Raw genomic sequence first — 22,730 nt, 5'->3', positions numbered from 1 at the left:
AAAACCTGTCTTCTGGCACACCATGGCTCTAACTAAAATTTGTGGAAAAAGCTTGATTTTCCAAGCACTGAGACCACGTATGGGAAGTAGATTTCATCATGCATCTCTATAGGAGGTTTTGTGGCAGTGCAGTGAGAACTCTGTTACTCCAGTTCTGTGGTGTGCAGTGTGTGATAATTTCATCGCATACACACATTCTGCTGGGAAAAGGTGTGCTAAAAACCATTATTTCTTCCTATGTTATAAATGCTACATATATAGTATTGGCAGATTACTATAGATCTTATTTAAGCAAATTCAACAACAGCAGTCATGGAGAACAGCTAGTGGAGCTAGCTTGGCCTGTGATAAACTTCCCCCATGTTGTAATTTTTGGCCTTGCAAGTGTCAGCCTCAGCTGCCCAAAGCCATGTGTACACTTCTTGCTTAAGTACCTGCCAAGATCATCCTGTGAGCAGCAAGCATGGACATGAGCATTCTGGCTTTGACGCTTCTGGTTTCCAGTTGTTAATATGGCAGCTTCAGGAAAAAGAACTGATGGCAGAAATATGTGTCTTTATTTGTTGATGTTTTAATTGTGCTTTGTTGCTATTTTCATATACTTGCAAATGTTCTAAACGTTGCCTAGAAAAAAAATAAAATAAAAAGCTAGTGTTTTGGAATAATTAACTCCAAACCTACATATTCCATCCTCAGTGAGGCATACTCTAATGACTGAAATCTGTTGTTGAAGTTAATGCAGCAAAAGCACTGCTGTGCTAAGAAAGGCAGGAAGATCTGGCAGTCTGTATTCTGATGCTAAGTAGTAATAATAATAATTAAAAAGTAGGTTTTCATAGTAACGACATTTCTTGCTGACAGTCTGACATTCTAGTGACTGTTTCATACTTTAATAAAAAAAGAATAAAATTTTGAAGCGCAGCAATGGTTGACAATGTATAAACCAGACATATTGTCTATGATCTCATCTTTATTTTGAGACAGTTGTTTTATTTTGCTTAGTACCTTTTGGAAGTTGGGATGAATACTGTCTAAAAACTACAGTGAAGCAGCATTACTGCTTGGGCATCCTCCCTGTCCTATCCATCAGTGGTCTATACTGTGAAGATGTTCTCTCTGGAAAGATGAGCATGCAATTAATATGGAAAATGAATAGCTGAGCTGTAAATGGGCTCACTGAGAGAGTTGTGGAGTCCATGGAGAGAATGTTAATGTGTTGCCATGTTATTGGTGCTAATCACTTAAAATGTGCTTCTTTATTAGTAGCTTTAATGAGAGCCACTTAAACTGTGCATTAAAAAGAGGAACTGCAGAGAAGGGCGACAAACTAGGCAGCAGACAGTCATCACTTTAATTTAAATGCTTTTAGTACAAAAATATAAGAAAACCTGGGATTTGGCAGTTCTTTTCCCTTTCTGAAACCCTTTCCATTGTGTCCCATCAGTGAGTTTTGTATCCTGAGCTTGGTTGCTTTTTTTTTTTTTTTAAATTCTTTCTTTCTTTCCTTCTTTCTTTCTCTAAATGGTGTTGGTTTTTAATCCCATAAACACCATTTGTTAATTGAATCACCTGCTTGGAGTGAAACATGGTCTTGAACACAGTGTTCTTACAGTCTAGCTGATGTTTTTGAGAGGGAAGTGTTGACATCAAGGGGTTTGGTTTTACCCCAATGTTAATATTTTTAATTATTTGTGGTTTGTTTTGACTCAGTGTGGATCTTATAGCTATGATCAAACTTGCAGTTTGTACTGCTGAGATGCTGAAGTAGATCACAGTGTCTCTGCCAGACTTACAAGTGACCTCTGTGGCCAATGAATGAGTGTCCCTCCTTCCACTACACTGTAGTGGATATGTTTTGTTTTGTTTCTTTCTTTTGATTGAATATTAACATCTGCATGCTTATTTTTTTCTTTTCTTTAGGCTGGTATGTAGGGCAGATCGTTCTGGAATCGTATGATAACAGTTGTGTTACTTTCCCAGGAATAATATAGCTGCCCATCAGAGAAGGTATAAAAAGGACATCTCAGTATGGAGTAGATGGTGCATGCTTGTCAATTTTTCCTTGTCCATATTCAGAAAAAGGGTTGCTATAGCCGAAACTGGAGACAGCCAGGTTCAGTTTCTTAATCTATCAGGGATTTACTGAGATTTTTGCCAAGTTGCATATGTAAGATTTAGATGCTGACACTCATTGTGAATGGAATTAACACTTATGTGCCTCAACATTCAAGTCTTTTTCACAAAATTTATGTGGTATTTGAAACAATGAGTCACGTGCTAATTTCTCACATCTTTAGTAGTATGACAATTGCTTTGATCTATGTAAAATATTTAGGCAGGTTTTCATTTTGTCACCTTGTCTCTGATTAAATAATGATTTGATATAATATTCCTGAAGTGATAGTCTTCTTTGTAATGCCTCTATAGGATTTTTTCCTGGAAGCTCTCAGGGATGTGATGCTTTCCTCCGTCACAAGATGACCCTCATTTCACCCTCAATCTTGAAGAAGTACGGCATTCCTTTTGACCGGGTATGTACAGAAGATTCTTTGAGGATGCTGGCAAGTTGCTGAGATGCACAGGCTACTACACCCCGTTTTAAGGCAACAGCTCTCTGCAGCTGGTCAGGAGCAACTTGGTACATGTCCTATGGCTTATAGATAGGCAGCATAACTCTCAGGTAGTTCTTCAATATGGTCTTAAATTTTTTTTTCCTGGATTTGTTTGAACCAAAAAGTGGAGTTATACATGCAGTTTTTCTGTTGTGAAAGCATTCTATCTACACAGAGCCAGTAAGGATCCATCTGTTTCTTAAGACCTTTTATTTGAAATGAGGGGTCATGTTTATTTGGTATGATCATTTTAATGTGCTTATTCTTAGAGGCTTTGGGCAAGAAGTAAATCTCCTCAGTCAAGCATGCTCGCCATGGATTTTGTATTTGTGCAGATTCAATCAAGCAGCTACTGCTTCTGTGTGTTGCCAGCATACAGAACTCTTGTCTTGCCAGGCTGGTTGAGGACAGTGTTTGTGGGCATGATACTGTCAGAGTGCAGAAAACAGAATTGAATTGGAGGCCCTGCAGCTCTAACTCCAGTGGAAGTGTCAAAGAGCGCCTGATTTAAACTGATTTCATCCTTCCTCACCTCTCTTGCATCATCAGCTCTAGATATTGTGGTCTTTTTTTCTTAAGTAAGAACTCTTGAGTTCTGATCATGTTTTAAGCATGGTTTTGCTAGAGTTAGTCCACTGGAGATAAAATATAGGACCTATTTGATTATCCTAGTGACTCTTCGAGATAGAAGTAAAAGTTCAGGGTTCTTTTATACCATAAAAACTAAGTATTCATTCAATTTACTGCTCTAGAGACTTTTATTTTTACTAGTGGAAGGCTCTGATGAATGAAATTTGAAGTGTGATTGTCTGGCTTGTCAGATGAGCTTGCTGTCAATGTATGCAGCAGAGACTCACAGAAAGCAGTGTGTGCTGCTTATGGTTCAGTATCAGTGGCTAGATTTGGCCTAGTTTGCACTTGATGGTCGATATTAAATTGCTCTTAGGGATCAACAAACCATTTTTTCTTGTAATTCTGTTGTTAAACCTAAATCCCAAATGTGAAAACACAGTTATCTGCTACACGTGGTTGAAAATAATAATGAAAATACACGACTTTGGGATCTTTATTATTCTTATTCTTCTTATTATTATTTTGGTAGGAGTTTTAGCTTTACAAATTTCAGGAAAGTCGATCGGTAGATTAGAATATGGGTAGCATCTCAGTGTAATACATGAATGCCCCTGTGAGATAGAGGGACTTGATAGAGGGAGCTGAACAGAACCTAAGAAGGGATCACTGCTTGCCTTAAAAGAGATTGCTGCTTATCTAAAGATGCTGAAAATAATAATAATAGTAAGAAGTACATGTCTGTGCTCACTAGACATTGTAAGTGAAGTTTGTTGTGCAGTCCTCTGTTGGTATCTCATCCTCCTAAGAAATAGAATAGAAAATGGGAATTAGTTTCTCCCACTTCACTGCCCAAACATGCTTCTTGAATGTTTGCAGGAAGTCAAAATGTGAAATATTCTTGCGAGACATCAAATGTTCGAATGTTGTAGGTGAGCATATTTTTCTCTGGAGTGATGCTTTGTTTGCTTTTCCATGTACCTGGAATGCTGCATTGATTATATATACCAAGTAATTATATATACCAAGTAATTTCTGATCAACAGCCGAGCAAGAGGAGTAAAAGAGTTTGTAATAGAGGAAAGCTTTTCTATCAAGCTTATCCCAAGTCAGCTTTACTGAGCTGTATAGTGACGGGTAAGGGATATTAAGTACTTCAATATGGATGAATTTCTAATTTGTTGACTGGTAAAGTCTTCCCACTTAGCTAGGCTTCCCACTGTGAATCTTGTGATTTGGGGCATGAAGGTGTTTTGTAGGTTCACATCCGGTGCCTTCTTCATATTGGGTATTAAAATGTGTGCTACCTTAATGATAAGAAACTTATTTTGTGTATAGATTTTCGCTTGCTCGCTTGGAATGTTTAGTTTTCTGTTGTTTTTTTCCCCCAAAATAGAGGCCAATGCATGCAAAGAAAAGCAATATCACTGTCAAAACCAAACTTCTTTAAAAAAAAAGGGGTTTTATTAGCATCTCAAAGAAATATAATTTGTAATCCTGTTTTACAGAGTGTGGGGAACAAATGTGGTTTTGTGTGTGTGTGTGTGTGTGTGTGTGTGTGTAGATTCTTTGTTTTCTATGGCACTCACTGGAAGGGTGTTTTTAAATGTGAAGAGGAGGAGGAGATCACTTTAGTCAGAGCAGCCCATATCTGAATAACTCCTATCCCGAAATAGTAGGTTTTGAAGGAGGATGGCTATTATTCAGAAACAGGGAATGTGTGCCACTTTTCTGTAGAAATAAAGATAGGATCCCTTCATCTACATTTCTGGCAGATTTCAATGAAGTGAATAAAGCGCACATTTATAAATCTCTATAATGGTATTTACTTCTGGAAAGAAAGAAGCAGATCAATACTGGTGCTTTTTAATAATTAAAAATGTGTATTTCTGTAATCTCCTATTGATTTCTCCATTTATTCTGCAAGAGCTTGCAGAAGTCAGTAAATTCAAGGCTTTCTCTACGAGTGGCAGTTTGTGCTGGCTTTTCTTCAATAGTTATTACTTTTCTGCATGGCCTATCCATCATCTTGAGTGCTTTCTAATTTATTGTAGGGATAACGTTGACAGCAGTGACATGGAGGACATACACTGTGGGCTCAAAATGAAGACACCAGGATGTAGATGTTGTGACAGAAACATAATCTTTCTGTTTTCTGAAGTTAGCAATCTACTGCTGTGCACTGATGTATAGAGGGGTGGGGGGATGCACTGTGTGGCTGCAGGCTGTGCTTCAGCACCCGTCGTCTGGAAGCTTTTGTGCTGTCAAGTCTGCATTTATTTTCTCTTTTTGTACTCTGTTGATGTTCATAGTGTGAAGAAGTTTAGGCTCAGTCTAGTGGGCTAGTGGTTTAATTTCTGTAACTCTTTCAGTTTGGTCCTATCCCTGTGTTTATATGTGGAAGTTCTTTGAAGGCTCTATAAGCTCCAGACTGCTGCTGTGTTGTGAGTTAGTGCCAGTGGGAAATAGCCCAATGTGTTATGAAATCTTTGTCAGAACTTCTGATTTAGAAGGACAGGGGAAGGTCAAATTTTGCCTTATTCCTGGTCTGTCGAAGGGAGGAGATGCTACCACGTGTTTTGGGAAGCTAGCAGGATGACCCCGGTTACGGTGCTGCCAGTTGGTATTATGTTGCTTAACAAGTACATTCTTTTCTTCCCCAGCATCTTCTCTTTGTAGGTTTTTAAAAGGTGATTTTCTGGAAGTATTGGGAATTTTTTGGCCTCCAATTCCAGCTGTAATCTGCAGTTTTCAATCCTTTTCACTTATTTTTCATTTTATTTTTTACTTAGACAAATGGCAGGCTCAGATGTTTTAGGTTGTTTGACTTATGGGTGAACAAATATATGAGTGCGGAAATAAATACATGGAAAGGTATTGTGTATTTCAGTAGGACACTGCAGCAGAGAGTGCGTGTGTAGGTGGGAAACGCAGTGTTTGGCCTCACTAGCATGGTGTGGGAGTTAGGTACGGGCATAACAGGAGATGAAGTGACAGCAAACGAAAGATTTGTTGATCTTTTGGAATGCTGCAGCTTGGGGACCCATTTAGTAACTGGAGCCTTTTGTCTCAAAAGAGTTAAGATCTTGTGGCAGCTTCTGTCCTTTGTACTGTCTATTTTCACTAGCAGAACTACTTCTGTATTTCTGCAGTTAAGAATAAATGGCTGTAGGTATAGCCAAGAGCTGGCAGTGACTGTTCTGCCTTCTTGCTGAGAGAGATTTAACAAGGAGGATTTAACTCTGTCTTCAAAGTGCTGTTTCTGCTGATCTGATGTAGGTTGCCATTTTAATTCTGTTTTTCAGATCACCCAGGAAGCTGGAGAGTTTATGATTACATTTCCTTATGGTTACCATGCTGGCTTCAATCATGGCTTCAACTGTGCTGAGTCAACCAACTTTGCAACTTTGCGATGGATTGACTACGGAAAAATGGCAACCCAAGTAGGTATCTGTTTGGATGAGGGGTTACTTAAAACCAGCAGCTCATAAAGTAATGACTGAGTGGGGGACTTGTCCCTTTGAACAAAATGAAAATGTTCTTGTTTTGAAGATGTACTCTTTGGTTTTTCCATGTTACTGTTTTATTCCTGTTGATAATTGATGTCATTTTGAGGGCACAGTAATGGCTTTCTTGAATGCTGAATGTACACACACCTTGTGGAGAGGTTGCTTTGAAACTAGAAAGGTTGGATTAGTTTTCTGAAGCATCCAAACTGCATTTCAGAGTGAATAATGTGGCTGATGTAACTGAATACAATTCCTTGGGTATACGTGCTGAATGAGAGAGGATAAGTTGGAGACATCTTAAACTTTCATAAGAGTGTACTAATAACCTGAACATTTTTTAATTTCTCTAACAAATGCACAGTGCAAAAGGTCTCAGTCATGTCTGATTCTGTGCGGATATTTCATCAGGGTAAATTTCTTGTAAGTTTTTGTTAATTTTGACAGTTCTGAAGACAGTGGCAGTTTTCCATGACAGCATGCCTACTGTGTTCTGTAGATTTTTAAATCTGAAGTACTAGTAGCTGTGGGCTAATATTTCAAACTGATTAATGTGGGGTATTTTTTTTTTAATTTTTATTTTTTTAAGTCTGTTGTAAATGCGTTTGTTTTAATGTATTGATGTATTTGGTACATTAGATGTGGTGCAGTGAGGTATAACTGCTTTATGAGTTTTTTAAATTGGGGATCAATATTACACAGTCTTTGGGAAAGGATAAATGATAGCCACGGGGTAGGAGCTTAACATCACCTCAGATCTTACTTTTCAGAGTGACAGACTTAGTTTTCACTCTACAGTCACATTTACATCATCTTCTGCACTTATTTTTTTTTCCATAAACTCTATGTTGCTTGACTCTATGACTTTTATAATGCATCCCTATGCTTTGTTCTGAGCAAAGCCACCTTCTCTGAGGATGCAGTGCAAGTGCCTCTGTGCCTCAGTCTGTGAAACAATGTATTGCTGACCTATTTTCCTTGACTAGGGTTTATATTCTAAATGAGGTAGATGATAACTGAATGTAATCTTTTTCTTCTCTGCTTTGGGATCCTAAGGTTGTTGACTGTACCTTCTTGAAACCTCCATCTTCTTGCTATAATGTCTTCAGCCATGTTTGACCTAAGCTGAAACTGTGCAGAATTATATTCAGAAGTGATGAATTGTGTGTGTTAATCGGCATGAGTGGTTGCTTTGTGACTAATGCCAGTCATCGCTTTCTGCTTCTAGAGGCTACTGCTGTTTCTGGCATTGCAGACAGTAAGGAATCTTCTAGAATCATGGGGGGAAAAACCAATCCTGTTTTCTCCTAGTTTCCTTTTATGTAAGTGAGCATAATTAACCCAGCTAGGAAAGGAAGATGATTGTTGCCCCATAGGAGCCTTTTTTTGCAGCTTTTCCCCTTCTTGTATTAATGCCTCAGCAACTGCAGGCAGGCAGCCCTTGACTATAAAATGTCACAGCACTCTGTTTCTGAGAAGCTCATCACTCATGAAGTAAGTTTAACCCTTTTGGTTACTGAAAGGTGGAGTGTCTGTCTTTTTTCTTTTTCGTAATGTTCAGCCCATGGTTTCATGGATTCTACTGTTAGCAAAGAAATGTGGCATCTGTACTCTCTCCTTTCCTAAAATAAACACATAGATTTTATTTCTTTTCTGAAACTACAGTGGTGTAAAAGCATCTCCTGTTAGGCATGCTATTGATTGTGCCATGAAGTATAAAATATGCATATTCACTGTGCCAGACAGATAAAACCTCTAAAGTGCTAGCAATGGCAGCTCAAATGATTCTCATAACAGAAAAATCCTTATTCTGAAAATTTTGTCCTCGCTGTCCCCTGCACGTGTTCAAGAATGTGAATCCAGAGTTAGTGTTTGCAGTCTTTCTGTATTCCATCAAGGTAGTAGACCACGCCATGTGACAGTAGCTATAGACTCTAAGGCCATGTGGAAAGTGAAGGGGGAATCATGCGTTTGAATTTGTTCTGGAGCTACAGGGTTGGTAAGAAAAACCTAGACTTGTAAGAGGCCTCAACTCACTGTCAAGTATTTTACTCTCAGAAATGACTAAGCAAACCTGGTTTGAAAAATAAAAATAAAAATAAAGTTTGTTTGCTGTGGTCTTGTATACCAGGTTTATCTGTTGGAAATGGTCATGGTTGTACACCCCTGAAAATGGGGTTTATCATGGAAATTCTGGCAGACCTTTAACTACAGCAGTGCCAGCAGGCACCACTCTAATATTGAAAGCAATTTTGGGTTCAGCCATGTGTTTGCAAACAAGTGACATTTGGGAAGTGCAGTTTTAGATTGAGCCTCCATGCTTACATTGTTAAGCAGCATAGCGTGAAATTACTGAACAAGCAGCATAGAGAGCTCTGAGCAAATCTAGAGAGAGAAAGTTGAAGTGTGAAAGGAGATGCCCAATTTATTTCCATTGCACTTGCTAACACTTGTCTGTTCAAAGACTTCCATTTCATATTACCTAAACCGCACATTGCATATGTGTTAATTAACCCTTTGATATCCTACTGTCAGGCTCCACATGAGGTACGAATGCTTTTACACTGTAAGAGCTAAAGGCTTATTTAAATACCATTTTAAGTTAACTAGGGACTTTAATGAAACATCAGCTGATTCTGTACACCTTATTTATCTGTGCATTTAAAGAGAGAGAAATTGTGGAGAGAAATATCCAGGAGTGTGTGATTTTTTTTTTTTATTAACTATTGCAAGTTTCTGAAATTTTGAATATGTCTGTGCTGTCAGGTGCAATTAGATTGTATTTGCCTATGTAGGAACAGGTATTTCTCATGTAATCTGTTTTTTTTTTTTTTTTTTTTTTTTTTTTTTAAGTTCTTAGAAACTCCTGACTGGGCAGTACTCTATAGGTATGTAGCATTACTGCACTGAAACCAGTTGGTTGTAAAATGATTCTTCTTATTTCCTTGTCTTGACAGTACTCATGAGATTGGTGATAAGGTAAGGTTCAAAGTTAGCCTGTTGTAATGCTCTCCTGGACTTTACCCTCAGGATTAAATTTGAATTCTGTTGAGTTGTAAGATGATATGTATCAATGGCTTAGAACAAGAGAAAGCTTGTGTAAGAAAGTAATGGCTTACCTTTGAGAAACATGGACAGAACCATTCTAATTGCCTGCCAGACGGATAAAATGTTCTGCTAACTATAGTGGACTCTGACTGGGCTTTAAAGATATGTTAATAATTAATGGAATTTAAAGATCATCTTCTTTGGTACTGGTTCCACTCTCATTGTAGAATGGGGATTGGCATTGGCTTGTTGGACCCCAAGCTAGCTGTCTGGTTCAGAGTGTTTTGAGAACCTAGTGGAGGGATTTTGGAGTCTCTTTCCAAACTGCATAGCAGAAGCTCACAGAAGGGAACTGCTAGGATACGAGTCTGTGTATAATGGGGTCTGGGAGGTACTACTGGCTGTACAGAAGGTACTTGCCTCTGAAGCCTGATTTGATCTGTTTAAGAGCTACTCTAGACTCAGTGCTGGTATGTGATGGACAAAATTTGTGTAATCACTCACTGGGTGTATAAATCTTCAGGATTGGCTGCTCTCAGTTCTTGGCAAATGGCAATCTCTTTAGGTTCAGAGGAAGGTTTTAGAATTCTCCTTTATCTCATGTCTCTGACTATATTGTGGTGTCCCACTAGGAAATAGATGTCTTGCCTACAGCTGGACATTGTGCTCAGAATTATAAGAATTAACAACTCCAACTGCTATCCCATTTATTGCCAATAAAAATGTCTCTCATTAGTCCTTAAGGAACCATGTGTTGCAGTTTTCCAATCAGGGTGACCTTAAGACCAACCAGTTTACCTATTTCATTTAATCTGTGTGGCTGAATAGCACATCTGTCAGCTGCTTATCTATGGGTGGGAGAAAGACCTTCAGTTAATCTTGGGGCTCCCATAGGTCATTCTGGATGCAGTCATTGGATCATTCCGAGTATTTAATGGCAATTCATTTCAGAATTCTTTGTTATGTTAAATAGGAAGATGAAACTCTGTCAGTAAATGCTCTTTTAATGGCTAAATATCAGGAGTTGGCTCTAATTTGCACACTCTGCATTAGACCTTAAGATTACTAATTAAATAATACAGTTAAGTAGGGATGGTTTTGTATGCTGTAAGTTAATGTTTACCTGCATAAGCAGAGACTAAAAAATCACAGAGAAATGCTTTCATTTGTACTCCATAGTTGCAGCTCTTCAGTCTTTTGTCTTGTTAATATTTGTCATGGTTTTTCCTGTTTGACTGTTGAAAAAAGCCTGATGAATGAAAGCATGTGAATAATAATGTCTGCCTCCTAATATCAAGTTATTTTATTTTTGTTTTACTATATGAGCCTGCAGTTGCTTTCTGCATTGCTGTTTGGTTCACTTTTATTCTCTTGGAATCAAGCTTTTCAAAACTGAGTTGTTTAGTAAAGTGTCTTTCTTGAAGTTGAGGTGGCCTGTAAGTCTCTTGATATTCAAGAAGACACTTTCAGGATGTGAAATTTTAGAAGAAATTCACGTGTACCTCACAGGTCAACTTTTCTATTTCTTTTGCAAACTGAACTAGAAGTATGTGGATGGGAAGGGAACCATTACTTGCACTTTCCTTCTATATTAACAGCAGACACTCCTGGATGATAGAATCTGTGTTAGTATTGGTTGACATTTTCATAACTTCATTTTCTCTTGTTTACTCCAGAGATATATCAAGAGAAATAATTCTGGCACTAAAATGGGATCAAGTTGCCCTTCCTTCCCAAATCCTACATTTTGAGTCCTGAACAAAGTAGCCTTTATCTCATTTTTGCATAGTATTCCAATAAACACTTCAGCTGAAGTGCAGCTCTGTCCTTCTCTGCTGCTTAGTTACTTCTCTGAGGAGAGGTGTAGATGAGTAAGACTCTCTGTTTGGACTTTACGGATGCACAAAGGCATTTTCAAGACAAGTTCCTTTTGGATTTCTGTCTGTGTTGTTTTGCACAGCTTATTGTTTCTCACCTATCTGCTGCCATGTTTTTTTGTTTTGTTTTGTCTGTGGATTTTTGTTTATTTTCATATAGTATTAGAATATCAGATGTCAGATTTCCTTTTGGAATACTTATAAGTTGTCCGGCACATAATTTCTATTGTGAAATTGCAGCTCTTGTTTCCTTTCTGTTCATGAGCTCCTAGGTTTTCTCTTCAAAGATGTCCTTATTTCCCAAGAAAGAAAATTCCTGAGGTTTTTGCAGAAACTGCTTGGTCTCTGAAGTAGAGAAATAAGGATTGTGTTTTTGCATTACTGTTTGAGTGTACTTCCACTTAGTCTGAGTGGACCTTTTAAACTTAAAAGACTAACAAAAAATATATATTTCAGTATGGAATGGGATTTCCATTGTTTATTATTGTAAGACAGATTCAAAAGTTGCTCTTGTAGTAAATACATATATTTTTTCTTCTGTTATATGTGAACATTTGTAATACTTTACTCTCCACTGATTCTTTGCAGTGAAGAGGAATTGTTGAAGTTCTTATTGTGCTGAGGTGGAAAGCAAACAATTACTGTCTTCTGCGATCTTGTTCTGAAGTTCTGACTGGGAGGTTGATTGACATCATTTTTTGTTAAGTGAGAATGCCATCAGAAAAAAATGACACCTTACAGGTGTTCAGTATCCCAGTCCTCAGGAAGGAGGTTTGCCTCAGTTTCTTGCCCCATATGTGTGCACTGCCCATGGAAATGGGGCACGTGAGCCACTCCAGTGCTCACAGGAGGTAACAGTGAGCTCTTCAGGACCTGATTCAAAGGGCAGCAGATGGGAGCAGAAAGGACTTCAGACAGCTTGCCTGCTCTGCTCAGTGTTTGTCCTCACCCTCATAGAGGTACTGGCAAGGATTTGCTGTGAAAGAGTAAGCCTATTTGTGCTACTCAGTCTGATTTACACTTAGCTTAATTACTGTATGGTATAAAGCATGCTGTTCTTGACTTTTTGAATGCTGCTTGGTAATGACTTTTCTGGCTCAGGGTGACTCTCCAGGACCCTGTGATGGAAATTGCCCTGAAGCTGTGGGTCCTGATGCTGCTGGGCTGACATAGGCTCCCATCCTCTGCCTCACTAACCCTGTGATTTATAGTGCAGAGGTGGTTGCATGCTTTGTGGCTGCAAGTAAAACAACTCTGTGAAGAATGTGCTTCCTGCGGCTTGTTTGCTCAGCTTGCCTGCCACATTGGAGGCCCTGGTAAAGTCTACAAGCCCCAGTCATTCATGTGTCAGAGCTGGGCTTTTGGGGTCATCTGACTTTGGGGATAGTCGAATTGCAAGGCCATCAGAAATCCCTTTTAAAAGCTGCCTGAGCATTGTGCTTTTCCGTGTGGCTTGGGTTACTCCACTAGAATTGCTTTGAGAGGCCCACACAAGAGCTTAGACATAAGCAGTCTTATGTTCCACCTATGAATAAGTAACTAAACAGTATACTCCATTCAAGACTTCCAGAAATTATGATACTAGAGCTCTGAAAGGCAGTGTGAAAGTGTAAAGCAGTTGTGAGTTCACATCACATGTACTCATCAGGTACCTCTTAATTGTCCTCCTCAGTAAATCCTTCGGTGTACTGAAAGGCAGATGTGGTTAATGTTTTATTTTTGTTTTTAAACTCCATTTTGCTCAATTATTTGTCTTTCCTGATAGCCATGCTCCTAATTTTCTTGCAGCTTGGTTTCCTGCTGGCAGTCAGCAGTTCTGCTGCTGGGTTGGCTCATAGCTGGGTGTGTTCTAATCTTGCTCATCAGGATTCAGATCTTGTCTGCTCTGTAACTCACCACTTTCCAACTGCAGGTGGATCTGGATCATTTCTGAAAAGAGATACAAGTGCTTTGTTTGGTGTGTGGTTTTCAGAGAGGTCTTGATTTCCGTTTCTTTTAGGATAGATAGATAGATAGGCAGCCTCTCACCTCCTATTTATATATTGACCCTCCCTTGATTCTTATTTGTGTCATTTCAAGATGCAACAAATAAATTCCAGCTTCCTGTTCTTTTGAAAAATATTACAGAAGAATACTCATCATTACAAGGGAAAATAATTCCCAGTGTGCTGGAAGCAGATCTTGGTTGTCACATTAGATAATAACACTTCATGTTCCACCAAACGAAGGTACTCATGTTTCTGTGAAGTGCCTGGAGGTTTCCCTAGTCATGGTATACAAAATGGTGGATTTTACTGCTTCATCTGTTGGTTTACAAGCATGTGCTATATCACAGTGTTGGGCTTTATTTATAAAGGAAGTGACTAGAAAACTGATGATCAAACAGGAGGATAAAAGGATGACTGTACTCACTTAGCAAGTTATCTAGTACATCTGTCACTTCAGAGCTGTAGAACTTCGCTCAGCCGTGTTAGTTCATGGTAGCAGCTTTCTTAATGCGTGAACAGAGCGCTGACCTGCTGACATGACATGCTTTCTGCCAGTGAAAGTGGTTAGTTGTAGACTTCCTTCACCAACTGCAAGACTTGCGATGTGAAAGAAATAATGGCTAGAGATAACCTCAAAATGGTATTCTCTGCAGACTTTCACCCAGTGGTTATGATTTAGTCTTATTTTGTTTATCCCTCGTAATGGAATGAGTGTCAAAACAGAGGGGAGCTGGTATTTCACTGAATCCTTTTTTAGCATTACTGAGAGCACTGGACCTTTCAGCCTTATCTGAGGTATGACGCATCTATTTCTTAAACTAGAATCCTCATTATTTTGAGTAGTTTAGTGGAGTGTAATAAATCTAACTCCCCAGCTAATGCCACTTGCCATTCACTCAACTTTTCCACCCACAAAATCTGCATGGAACATTCTGGCAGCGAATTAAGGAAGCAAACAAGGAGAAAGCATGCCTTGCAGCCAGGGACCAGGGGGAGTCCTTGGAAATCTTTGCCTAATTGTTTTGTTTATGAAACTCTGTGGAAGATTTCCAGTGGGTTTCCTAATGAACTGGTTTGTTGTTGAGACTTAAAGCTATGCTTGTAATTACAGTAGAAGCGGGGGGTCAAGGCTCGTCTTCCTTCCCACAAGCCCTCAACTTCCAACTATTAAGCTCACAAACTGAATTTTAAGTTTTTTTCTTTCTTCTTGAAGTTTAACTCCTTACTGACTTGTGGAATACCTGTCATGCATCTTTAAGGTACTAACCTGCAATTATGTGTTCCTTCATCACTTCTGAAAACATGGGTATCTGTGAGAGTATTGCTATACAAGTTCTGAGTGGAACTGGGAGTTTGGACTGAATGGAAGCAAGGTAAACTGGAGCCCAGACTAGTTTTTGTGTTATATTCTGTGAGCATTAACTAGAACTCAAGAAACATGTCTGTAATAGGTTAGCTAATTGGATAGTAAATTGGATAGCTGTATAAGAGTATTCTACTGGGAGGACTTTGTATTTCTTCCAAAAGCTGAAACTTTGTCTTGTCCTTGCAATTCATAGAGAGAAGTTGAGGAATATTTTCTATACAAGCAATATGTATTCCTGTAGTATGCCATAAGAATTTTCCTAGCCACCAGTTACAGTTCACTGCAGTTATCTTACCATTTGTGAAAGTGTGCTCAGCGTGCTGGTAGCTTTTGTTAGTTGCAGAGTTAGCAAGGCAGCGATGGAGGGCAGCCAAGGTTCTGCTGCAGCGTGGCTGCCTGCTTGCTTTCCATGCTGCACATCTGCATTTTTATTCTTCTTCATTTTGTATCTGTTCAGTTTCTCAGTTAATGGTGTTTCCAAGCCAATTCTTGGCTGTTTCCTGCATCCAGTGGCATAAATACATTCTTCTGATTCCTTTCCCAATGACCACCACTCCCCCCCCCCCCCCCATTTTTTTCTTTTAATTTATTTAAACTATTGTTTTTTAAGTAGCTATGTAACTTTTGATAGCTGGACACACAGGTGGGCAGACCTTGTCCTTATATTCAAACAATCTTACATTGTAGGCAGCAAAAAATTCTTAATTTTTGGCTTTGCAATTTACAGTCTTGAGAAGGATTTACGTGCCACATCTTGATGTATGATTACGAAGTTTAACTGCCTTGGACATTAGGTTAGGCTTTTGCTCCTTAAAGGCTTTTTCAGTGGCGAAATTGTATTACTAATCTCTTTTCAGCCTGAGAAACTCTAGGTGAGACTGACAAAGAGGGGAAGGGGAATTTAGGTCTAAGATCAAACAGACTTCTTGTCTGTATCAACCACAGTTATTACTTCCTGATGACTGTAACAAAGCAGATGAGTAATACGATGTCTATCAGTTATCAGAAAGTTCTGACTCCATTGGTGGGCTGAGAGAAGAAAATTTTGGGGAACTGAATCTTCAGCTACCCTTGGGATAGTACAGCAGCTTGTGCCACCTCTTTTAGCCAAGGGCAGGTGGTGGCAATGCACTCATTTGTCATTGAGTTGAAATACCCTCTTTTACCTCGATGCAATTCCCAGTTAACCCACTGTAGGCCTTAACAGACAAAATCTGCAGGCAGTTGGCCTCTGGAGGAAGGCAAACCCTGCTGAAAAAGAAAAAAAGTTCCTCTGATCTCACATGGTGTTGGTGTCTGGAAATCTCTTGCAGTGTACGTGCCGCAAAGACATGGTGAAGATTTCCATGGATGTCTTTGTGAGAGTTCTGCAGCCAGAACGTTATGATTTATGGAAACAAGGAAAAGACATTGCTGTCCTGGACCATATGAAACCCACAGCTCTGACTAGCCCAGAACTAGATGCCTGGAATGAGACGAAGGCAAACTTGAAGGCCAAATTGCTTCGCAGGTAAAAACAAGTTTAAAAAAAAAACAAAACAAAAACAAAACCGCGCAACAGACACAGCAATTAAAAAAGTTGACTGAATACTGTATTTTATTTTAATTGCTAAACATTTAAACTATGTAATTCTCAGTTTGGGGTAGTTCAAACTCACCTTTTTATACTTGCTCTTCTAACTTCTTGGATGATGCAGTCCCTCGCTGTTCTGTTTCTTCTGAATATTGAAGTACCCCTTTATTTTTTTTATTTTGACAGTAGGGCACTGTGCCCTGTCACATCCCATCTTTGGAAGACAAAGAAATCTGTAGTAAGCGCTTATAGCTTCACTTATCAGAAAGCATGAGAGAAAACTATCAATTGTAAAAGGGATTTTATGCATGCCTTTTTCAGCTTCCTTTGATCTTTGTATTAATTTTCTGTGAGTTCATCGTGTTTTTTATGTACTGCAGCATGCTTGAATTGAGAATTTGGCATGCTAACCTTTTACTGTTGGAATCTTGCTTTATAGGATAGGAGATGAGGAAGAGGACAACAAACACCGGTATGTGACTTCCCTCATCAACTTCAATAATTACAGTTTTCTTCTTGTCAAGTCTCTTAAAACAGTACCCCTGAAGTGTTTTTCTGGTTCAATTAGTTGTTTCATGTCTGCTTCCTTGAAAGGGCACAGAAAATCTTTGGGTATCATGATTTGCCAGGCTTCATCTTGTGCTTGTGTAGATTTCTGAGATTTCCTTTTCTGTCCCATTGGAGAACCTCAGCTGCTGTTTCTTGTGTTCCATTCTTGAGTACTCAAGTACTTTGGTTTCCTGAATAAACCAAAGCTAGTGATGTGATGTTTTTATCATGATTAACTGGTTCTGAATAAACCTAACTAGTCACCAAAGTAAGTAGTTACTAAAAAGTTGCTGCTGCCTTGGAAAGTGGAATTGGACTGGAGCATATTAGAAATGGTCTTCCAGTGTGAGAACATCCTTGTGCTTCTTTGAAGACTGTTATTTACAGGGAACTGGATTATCAGAGGGCTCTAAAGGTACTCAGATGTGAAGTGGGTGCTCTTCCTTTATTAATAATATGCTCCTTTACACTTTTTTTTTAAAACACCATTCTGTCTGCCACCCAAAATAATTCCTCTGTATTTCTGCTCACATCTATTGTTTGTTGAATTTCTGATGTGAGAGTTGGCAATTTCTGGAAATTGAACTGCTTCATCTAGAAGTAACATTCTGCATGTAATTTTCTTGAAATCCAGAAATGAAAGCTTTAATCGGTCTTTAGATTTCTGGGGCCATCCCTGCTAAGGACTTGTAGTGACATTGAGTTTTAAAATTGCAGACCTAATAAATTTAATTATATTGCATGCATTTGAGTTTCATGTTAAAGAAAAAAATATAGCAATAAGTGTGTCCCTCTTTCTCTAGCATTGGTCTTTGTTGTGCTCTGGTTTTGCTTTGCACTGATGATCCTCATGCCTTGCCTTTTCTTTGTGAAACGATCGGTCCCTTATTTTATCAGTGCTGAAAAGGAAAAGCACGTTGTCCATTAAAGATGTGCTCTTAAAAATATAGTAAGTAGATATGTTGGCAGATAACTGATCTCTGCAATAGCACTTCACTTCAGAGGTTATTTTCCTGAAATGTTTTCATTTCTTTTTTCTGTTGCAGTCTTTAGGAAAAGCAGGGTGATCTGAGACAGCAGGTGTGATTTTATGCTCTTGGGGCTATGACTCTCTGAAGTTCATTGTGCCCCTTAATCTTTTTCTTCCACATCTGGAAATTTGGGGTCTATGGGAATACTTCCTATGGATTTTCAGGGTATTTCAGATTTATCTAATGTTTGCCCATGTAGCACCAATGTTTATTTTCCCTGTTGGAACCTATTGCTTAGCAGAAATCTCCTCTATTTCAGCTGAGCTATTGTAAAACATCCAGCCACTTTTTTTTAATGTACTCATTGCCCCTAGATTTTTTTCAGTATTATGATGGAGCAGGTTTCAAGCTGTTGAATCCTGCTTAGTAGAAGTTTCTTTCCTATGCTTATGTCTTGGAAAGACATCATTTGACTTGAGGACTGACTTTCTCTGCAGGATGGACTTTGCTGGAAGAATGGGATTCACCTTAGCCCAAGCATCTTTGCAGTTGTATCTACTTAAATGAAGTCACTCTGTGGTCTTTACTTCACAGAGTATATATGCTGCTTTTTTTTCCTCTCCTGGAAATGAAAGCTTTTTAAACTCTACATAGAGTTATATGTTTTTTCCTATAAGGTCATTTGTACTTAGTTACATTGAAAATCTCCATTGTATTTACTCTATGGGTTTAACAAGAGAGTGTTTTAGTCTGGTCCACAAAAAGCCCATTTCTGGAATGCAGATTATTTCAGTTACAGAATATCTTCCCTTCTGGAAACATACAGCCTTTAGCTTGTTGTTGTGGAAGCAGTTTCTTTGAATGGTTGTGTTCTTTCTTTGTTCATTTTTCCACAACTTCAGAGCCAGAAGAGTGCTTAAAAAAATCTTTTTTATCTACTGTGAACATAAAGCTTTGTAACTCAAATTTTGCCTCATGTTCCAACACAATGGCAATAAAACCATACATGCTCACTTAAAAGAGCATTTGATGCTGGATTCTACTCCAGTGCTTTTCTTACCAGCTATGGAAAATTCCAGCTGTAATGGTAAAGTCTTCGAGGTTTATCATCTCCTCTTACCTTGTACACACCACCTTCTCCACAGGAGGGAAGTCTTTAAATATTGGTGAAGAGAAAAATTGATCCTTCTGGGTTCAGCTGTGTGTTCCTGCTGATGAATGTCTTGCAGGTGCAAAGTTAACATCTATACTTGGAGTGCTACCATATGGTTAGAGCCTAGCAATTATAAATTACTGTGCATATGGATCAACTTTCTTTTCTATTAATCAGTCATCTCAGGTTGAATTTTTTCTTCTTTCTTTGTTGGTTGCCTGATTAACAACTCTAAACTTCGCAGCACTCCAAATCTTATTAGCAGATGAGTTTCTGGGGATGTGAAACCAAATTTCAGTTTTTCTAGATATTTAAGCTGATGGATAAGCATGCAGCATGAGTGTTTTAGTTTGTTACATGGTAATAGATGCAAAGGCCTAGGAACAGGGAAGCCATATGGAAGATCCAAAGGAAAAAGAAACATCTCTGAATGCTAAAAATGCTTTAAAATTGTAGGTTTTTGAATTAGTCTCTTGAAAAAGAAAGCTTGGTAGGTTTACACCCATCTCTGAAGGGGCTGTTTGGTAGATATCTTAAAATGTCTGTACTGGCTGAGGTGGAATTAACTCTCATGTGGGGCTGTGATTTTGGAACCGAGGCTAAAACAGTGTCTGGGCCTTTTCCCACTGTGACTCTGGCCAGTGAGCAGGCTGGATATTCTGTGCCATTTTATGTCCTGCTTAGCAGTAAAAGCTGGGGAGGATCCCACGTGGGTTGGGTTTCTAAGGTGGTGGTGTTCAGAGGCTGGCTGGGCACTGCCAGTGGGAGGCAGTCACTTCCTTTGCTTTGCTCTGTTCTTCATGTTTTTTATTTTTTCTTCTTTCGCCGATTAAACTGACTTTGTCTGGACCTACAAGTTTTCTTTGTTCTTCCTGTTTTGTCCCCCTGTCCTGCTGGGGAAAGAGCAAGTGGCTCTGTAGGTGTTTGCCTTCTGGTATGGCGTCTAATCCTGCCTTCTGACTTTGCATTGTGACTATTGCAATCCTTCTGTTTTAGTGACATTGATTGTTTCAAAAGGGCACTGTTAGAATTAGCTTGTTAGTATTAATCTGATTGCATTCCTATGCATGGTTGTTTTTCTAAATTTAGTCTTCTTTGTAGACCTTGAACCCTGAAAATTATACTACTGAAAAATCTATTGATTATACTGTAAGAACTCATTAGGTGGTGATTTGAGAAAGTCCCAGTAGTGGGGTAGTGTTTGAGAGCTGGAAGATGCTTGCAGACTTTCAGCAGTTTGCCAAAGGGAAGCAAGTACAGAATGAAAAAAAAATGATGGAATAGAGACAAGTCAGAAATATTTCTTCCGTGTTAAGTTCTCATGTATGTTTCAAAGTGCAAGCAAAATAGATTTAAAATAAAATGAAAACCATTTTAACTGCAGCTCACAAGCTTGTATTAGCAGTCGTGGAAAATAGTCTTTAAGAAGCTAGAACAATTAATGGCTGCTGTGAATGGATCTTAAATGTGTTATGCAAGGTTCATCTGTTTCTTTTCAGGTATCTGTTTTGCCCTGCAGCTATTGTTAGCTACCTTGTGTTTCCTCTCCAAGAAGATCCTTCTATTTTGTATTCAGCTTTTTTAGTTGGTGATTGTTTTTTATACTGAAGGGTCGTTTTTTATGTGAAATTGCACTTTTTTACTTCTAGGTCTCACAGAAAAAGAAGTCAACCCAGAAGACATAAAACAGAGGATCAAAAGTCTCTGGGGGATGCCATGGCTATTGAAACTGCCTTGGAAGATGTGAAAGTGAAAGAGGAACTGAAAAGAGGGCCAGACCTAGAGGAAGAAGAGAAAAGCAAAGTTATTGAGGGAGAAGGTAAGGGCCCTGCTCACTGGTGGCAGGTTGCCTCAGTGAAGAACTACTGAGGACAAACTATCTCTCTAAAACGTGTTTGTAAATAACTTGTCTACTGTTGTTTATTTCTGTTGAAATTTCAGTGAAGGCTTCCCCAGAATTAAGTCTGTGCTCACTGAAACACACATTTACAGCAGCAATTGATTTTTTCCTCTCTTTAAGGATTTAGACCAAATAGATTTCTTGGCAGGGCTTAGCAGTTCTGCCAAAACTATTATGGTTTTGTAAAAATATATTCTAGAGGTGGAATATTTTAAAGTATTCCATAAAGAAACAAAATAAATGCATTTTATGTCTTCCTCTGAAAAGTAAAGAGATTTGTTCATTCCCTTCTGCAATTAATCTTTTTGCCTTTTTCACCCTTCTTCCATACTGTACATACTGTGCATAAGGTCAGTGTTAGGTTGTATTGGATCCACAGTTTCTGCATGCTACATCTTAGCTCTGTCCATGATGTCTCCCAGTCCTTTTTGACTTCTGGCGTGTAAAATCAGAGGTTTCAAGCTATTGAGGAGAAGGCAAAGAGAAACAGAAGCTGATGCAATGACGGGGTTGTTGTCATGAATCCATGGCTAAGTTTTTCTGCAACCTTTGATAAGACTGCAATTAACCTTTCCCTGCACAATGACATATCTGTAGAGTGGACATATTTCTTACTGTTTCCTATAGAGGGGCTATAATCTTGTCTTTAAGATTCTTTGATGTTATTTGTTGGAAAACACCATGACTTTTGTCAGTTGGGGAAAGTGTGACTGAAGTGTGCCTGTTGCAAAAACAGAGAATTGTCTTGTGGGTAACATGTTCCTTGTGTGTGTTTAGTCCAAAAGTCTGACCATAGCCGTGTTGCTGGGAGCTCTTTTTGTGATGTTTCTTCTTTTTTATTTTTTAAATACACATGGGTTAAGTGATTGGTATTTATATGTTGCACTCTTTTGTTGAGGCACTCTCAAACATTTCATAAATAGTAGTTAATTTATTTTCATGTGTTATACATCCATTGTTTATTTTGCATTTGAAGCAAACTGATGCCACATGCTGCTTGTTGAATCTTGGTAATTATAAAGGATCTCTGGAAACTGGTTAAAGAATTGTGATGGTCTTTCAGTTCTTTGATATCTTAGCTCGACAGTGTACTTTCTTTCATAGGAGATTGGGAGTTTGAAAATCATTCTCATGTGAGGCAAGAGTAGGACAGTGTGAACTGTTAATTTGTGGTACTCTATCTTGGAAATGGCAGCAACGTGTTAAATTGTATGCCCTTAGCTCTTACACAGGTTTAATACTTAATGCTTGTAATAAATGGCCTGAAAATGCTGATATCCCTTGAGAGACGAGATAAGTGACAAGGACAGATCTGAGATCCTTAGAGTAGCAGAGAAACAATAAAAAATCTGTTCTAGTTGAGTAGGTTCTAAATCATCCACTTAGGCTACATGTTAAGATCTCCTTAACTGTTAGCAGAGGAGGGACAAATTTATTTTCAGAACCAATGCAGAAAGCATCGCTGTAACTGGACTTTGCAGTGCAATTTCTGAGGGACATAGTGTTGTGATGTGGCTGTTAGCAAATATACGTGTTTCTTAATGCAATATAGCAATTAAATACCACTGGATTCTCTAATTTCCTACATCTTACTGTCTGCACAATGTCTTACAGTTT

General features: G+C 38.6%; 1 protein-coding gene across 9 annotated transcripts in view; it reads left to right on the top strand.

The window, feature by feature from the left end:
• KDM4B (lysine demethylase 4B) overlaps positions 1-22,730 on the top strand; it is a 72,877-nt gene that overhangs the window by 28,456 nt on the left and 21,691 nt on the right. For 7 of the 9 annotated variants that reach the window (XM_065748805.1, XM_065748800.1, XM_065748804.1 and 4 more), the window contains exons 7-11: positions 2,428-2,531; positions 6,488-6,625; positions 16,281-16,477; positions 16,980-17,012; positions 20,863-21,032. In XM_065748805.1, coding sequence (XP_065604877.1) covers positions 2,428-2,531; positions 6,488-6,625; positions 16,281-16,477; positions 16,980-17,012; positions 20,863-21,032 — 642 coding nt within the window. The remainder of the gene's footprint in view (positions 1-2,427; positions 2,532-6,487; positions 6,626-16,280; positions 16,478-16,979; positions 17,013-20,862; positions 21,033-22,730) is intronic. The other 2 variants (XM_065748807.1, XM_065748802.1) reach the window with 1 other exon arrangement.

The sequence above is a fragment of the Cyrtonyx montezumae genome, unplaced genomic scaffold (assembly GCF_038088225.1).
Source record: "Cyrtonyx montezumae isolate F1298 unplaced genomic scaffold, pur_monq_1.0 scaffold_51, whole genome shotgun sequence".
NCBI classification, from domain to species: Eukaryota; Metazoa; Chordata; class Aves; order Galliformes; family Odontophoridae; genus Cyrtonyx; species Cyrtonyx montezumae.
This window is presented reverse-complemented; position numbering and strand designations above follow the sequence as displayed.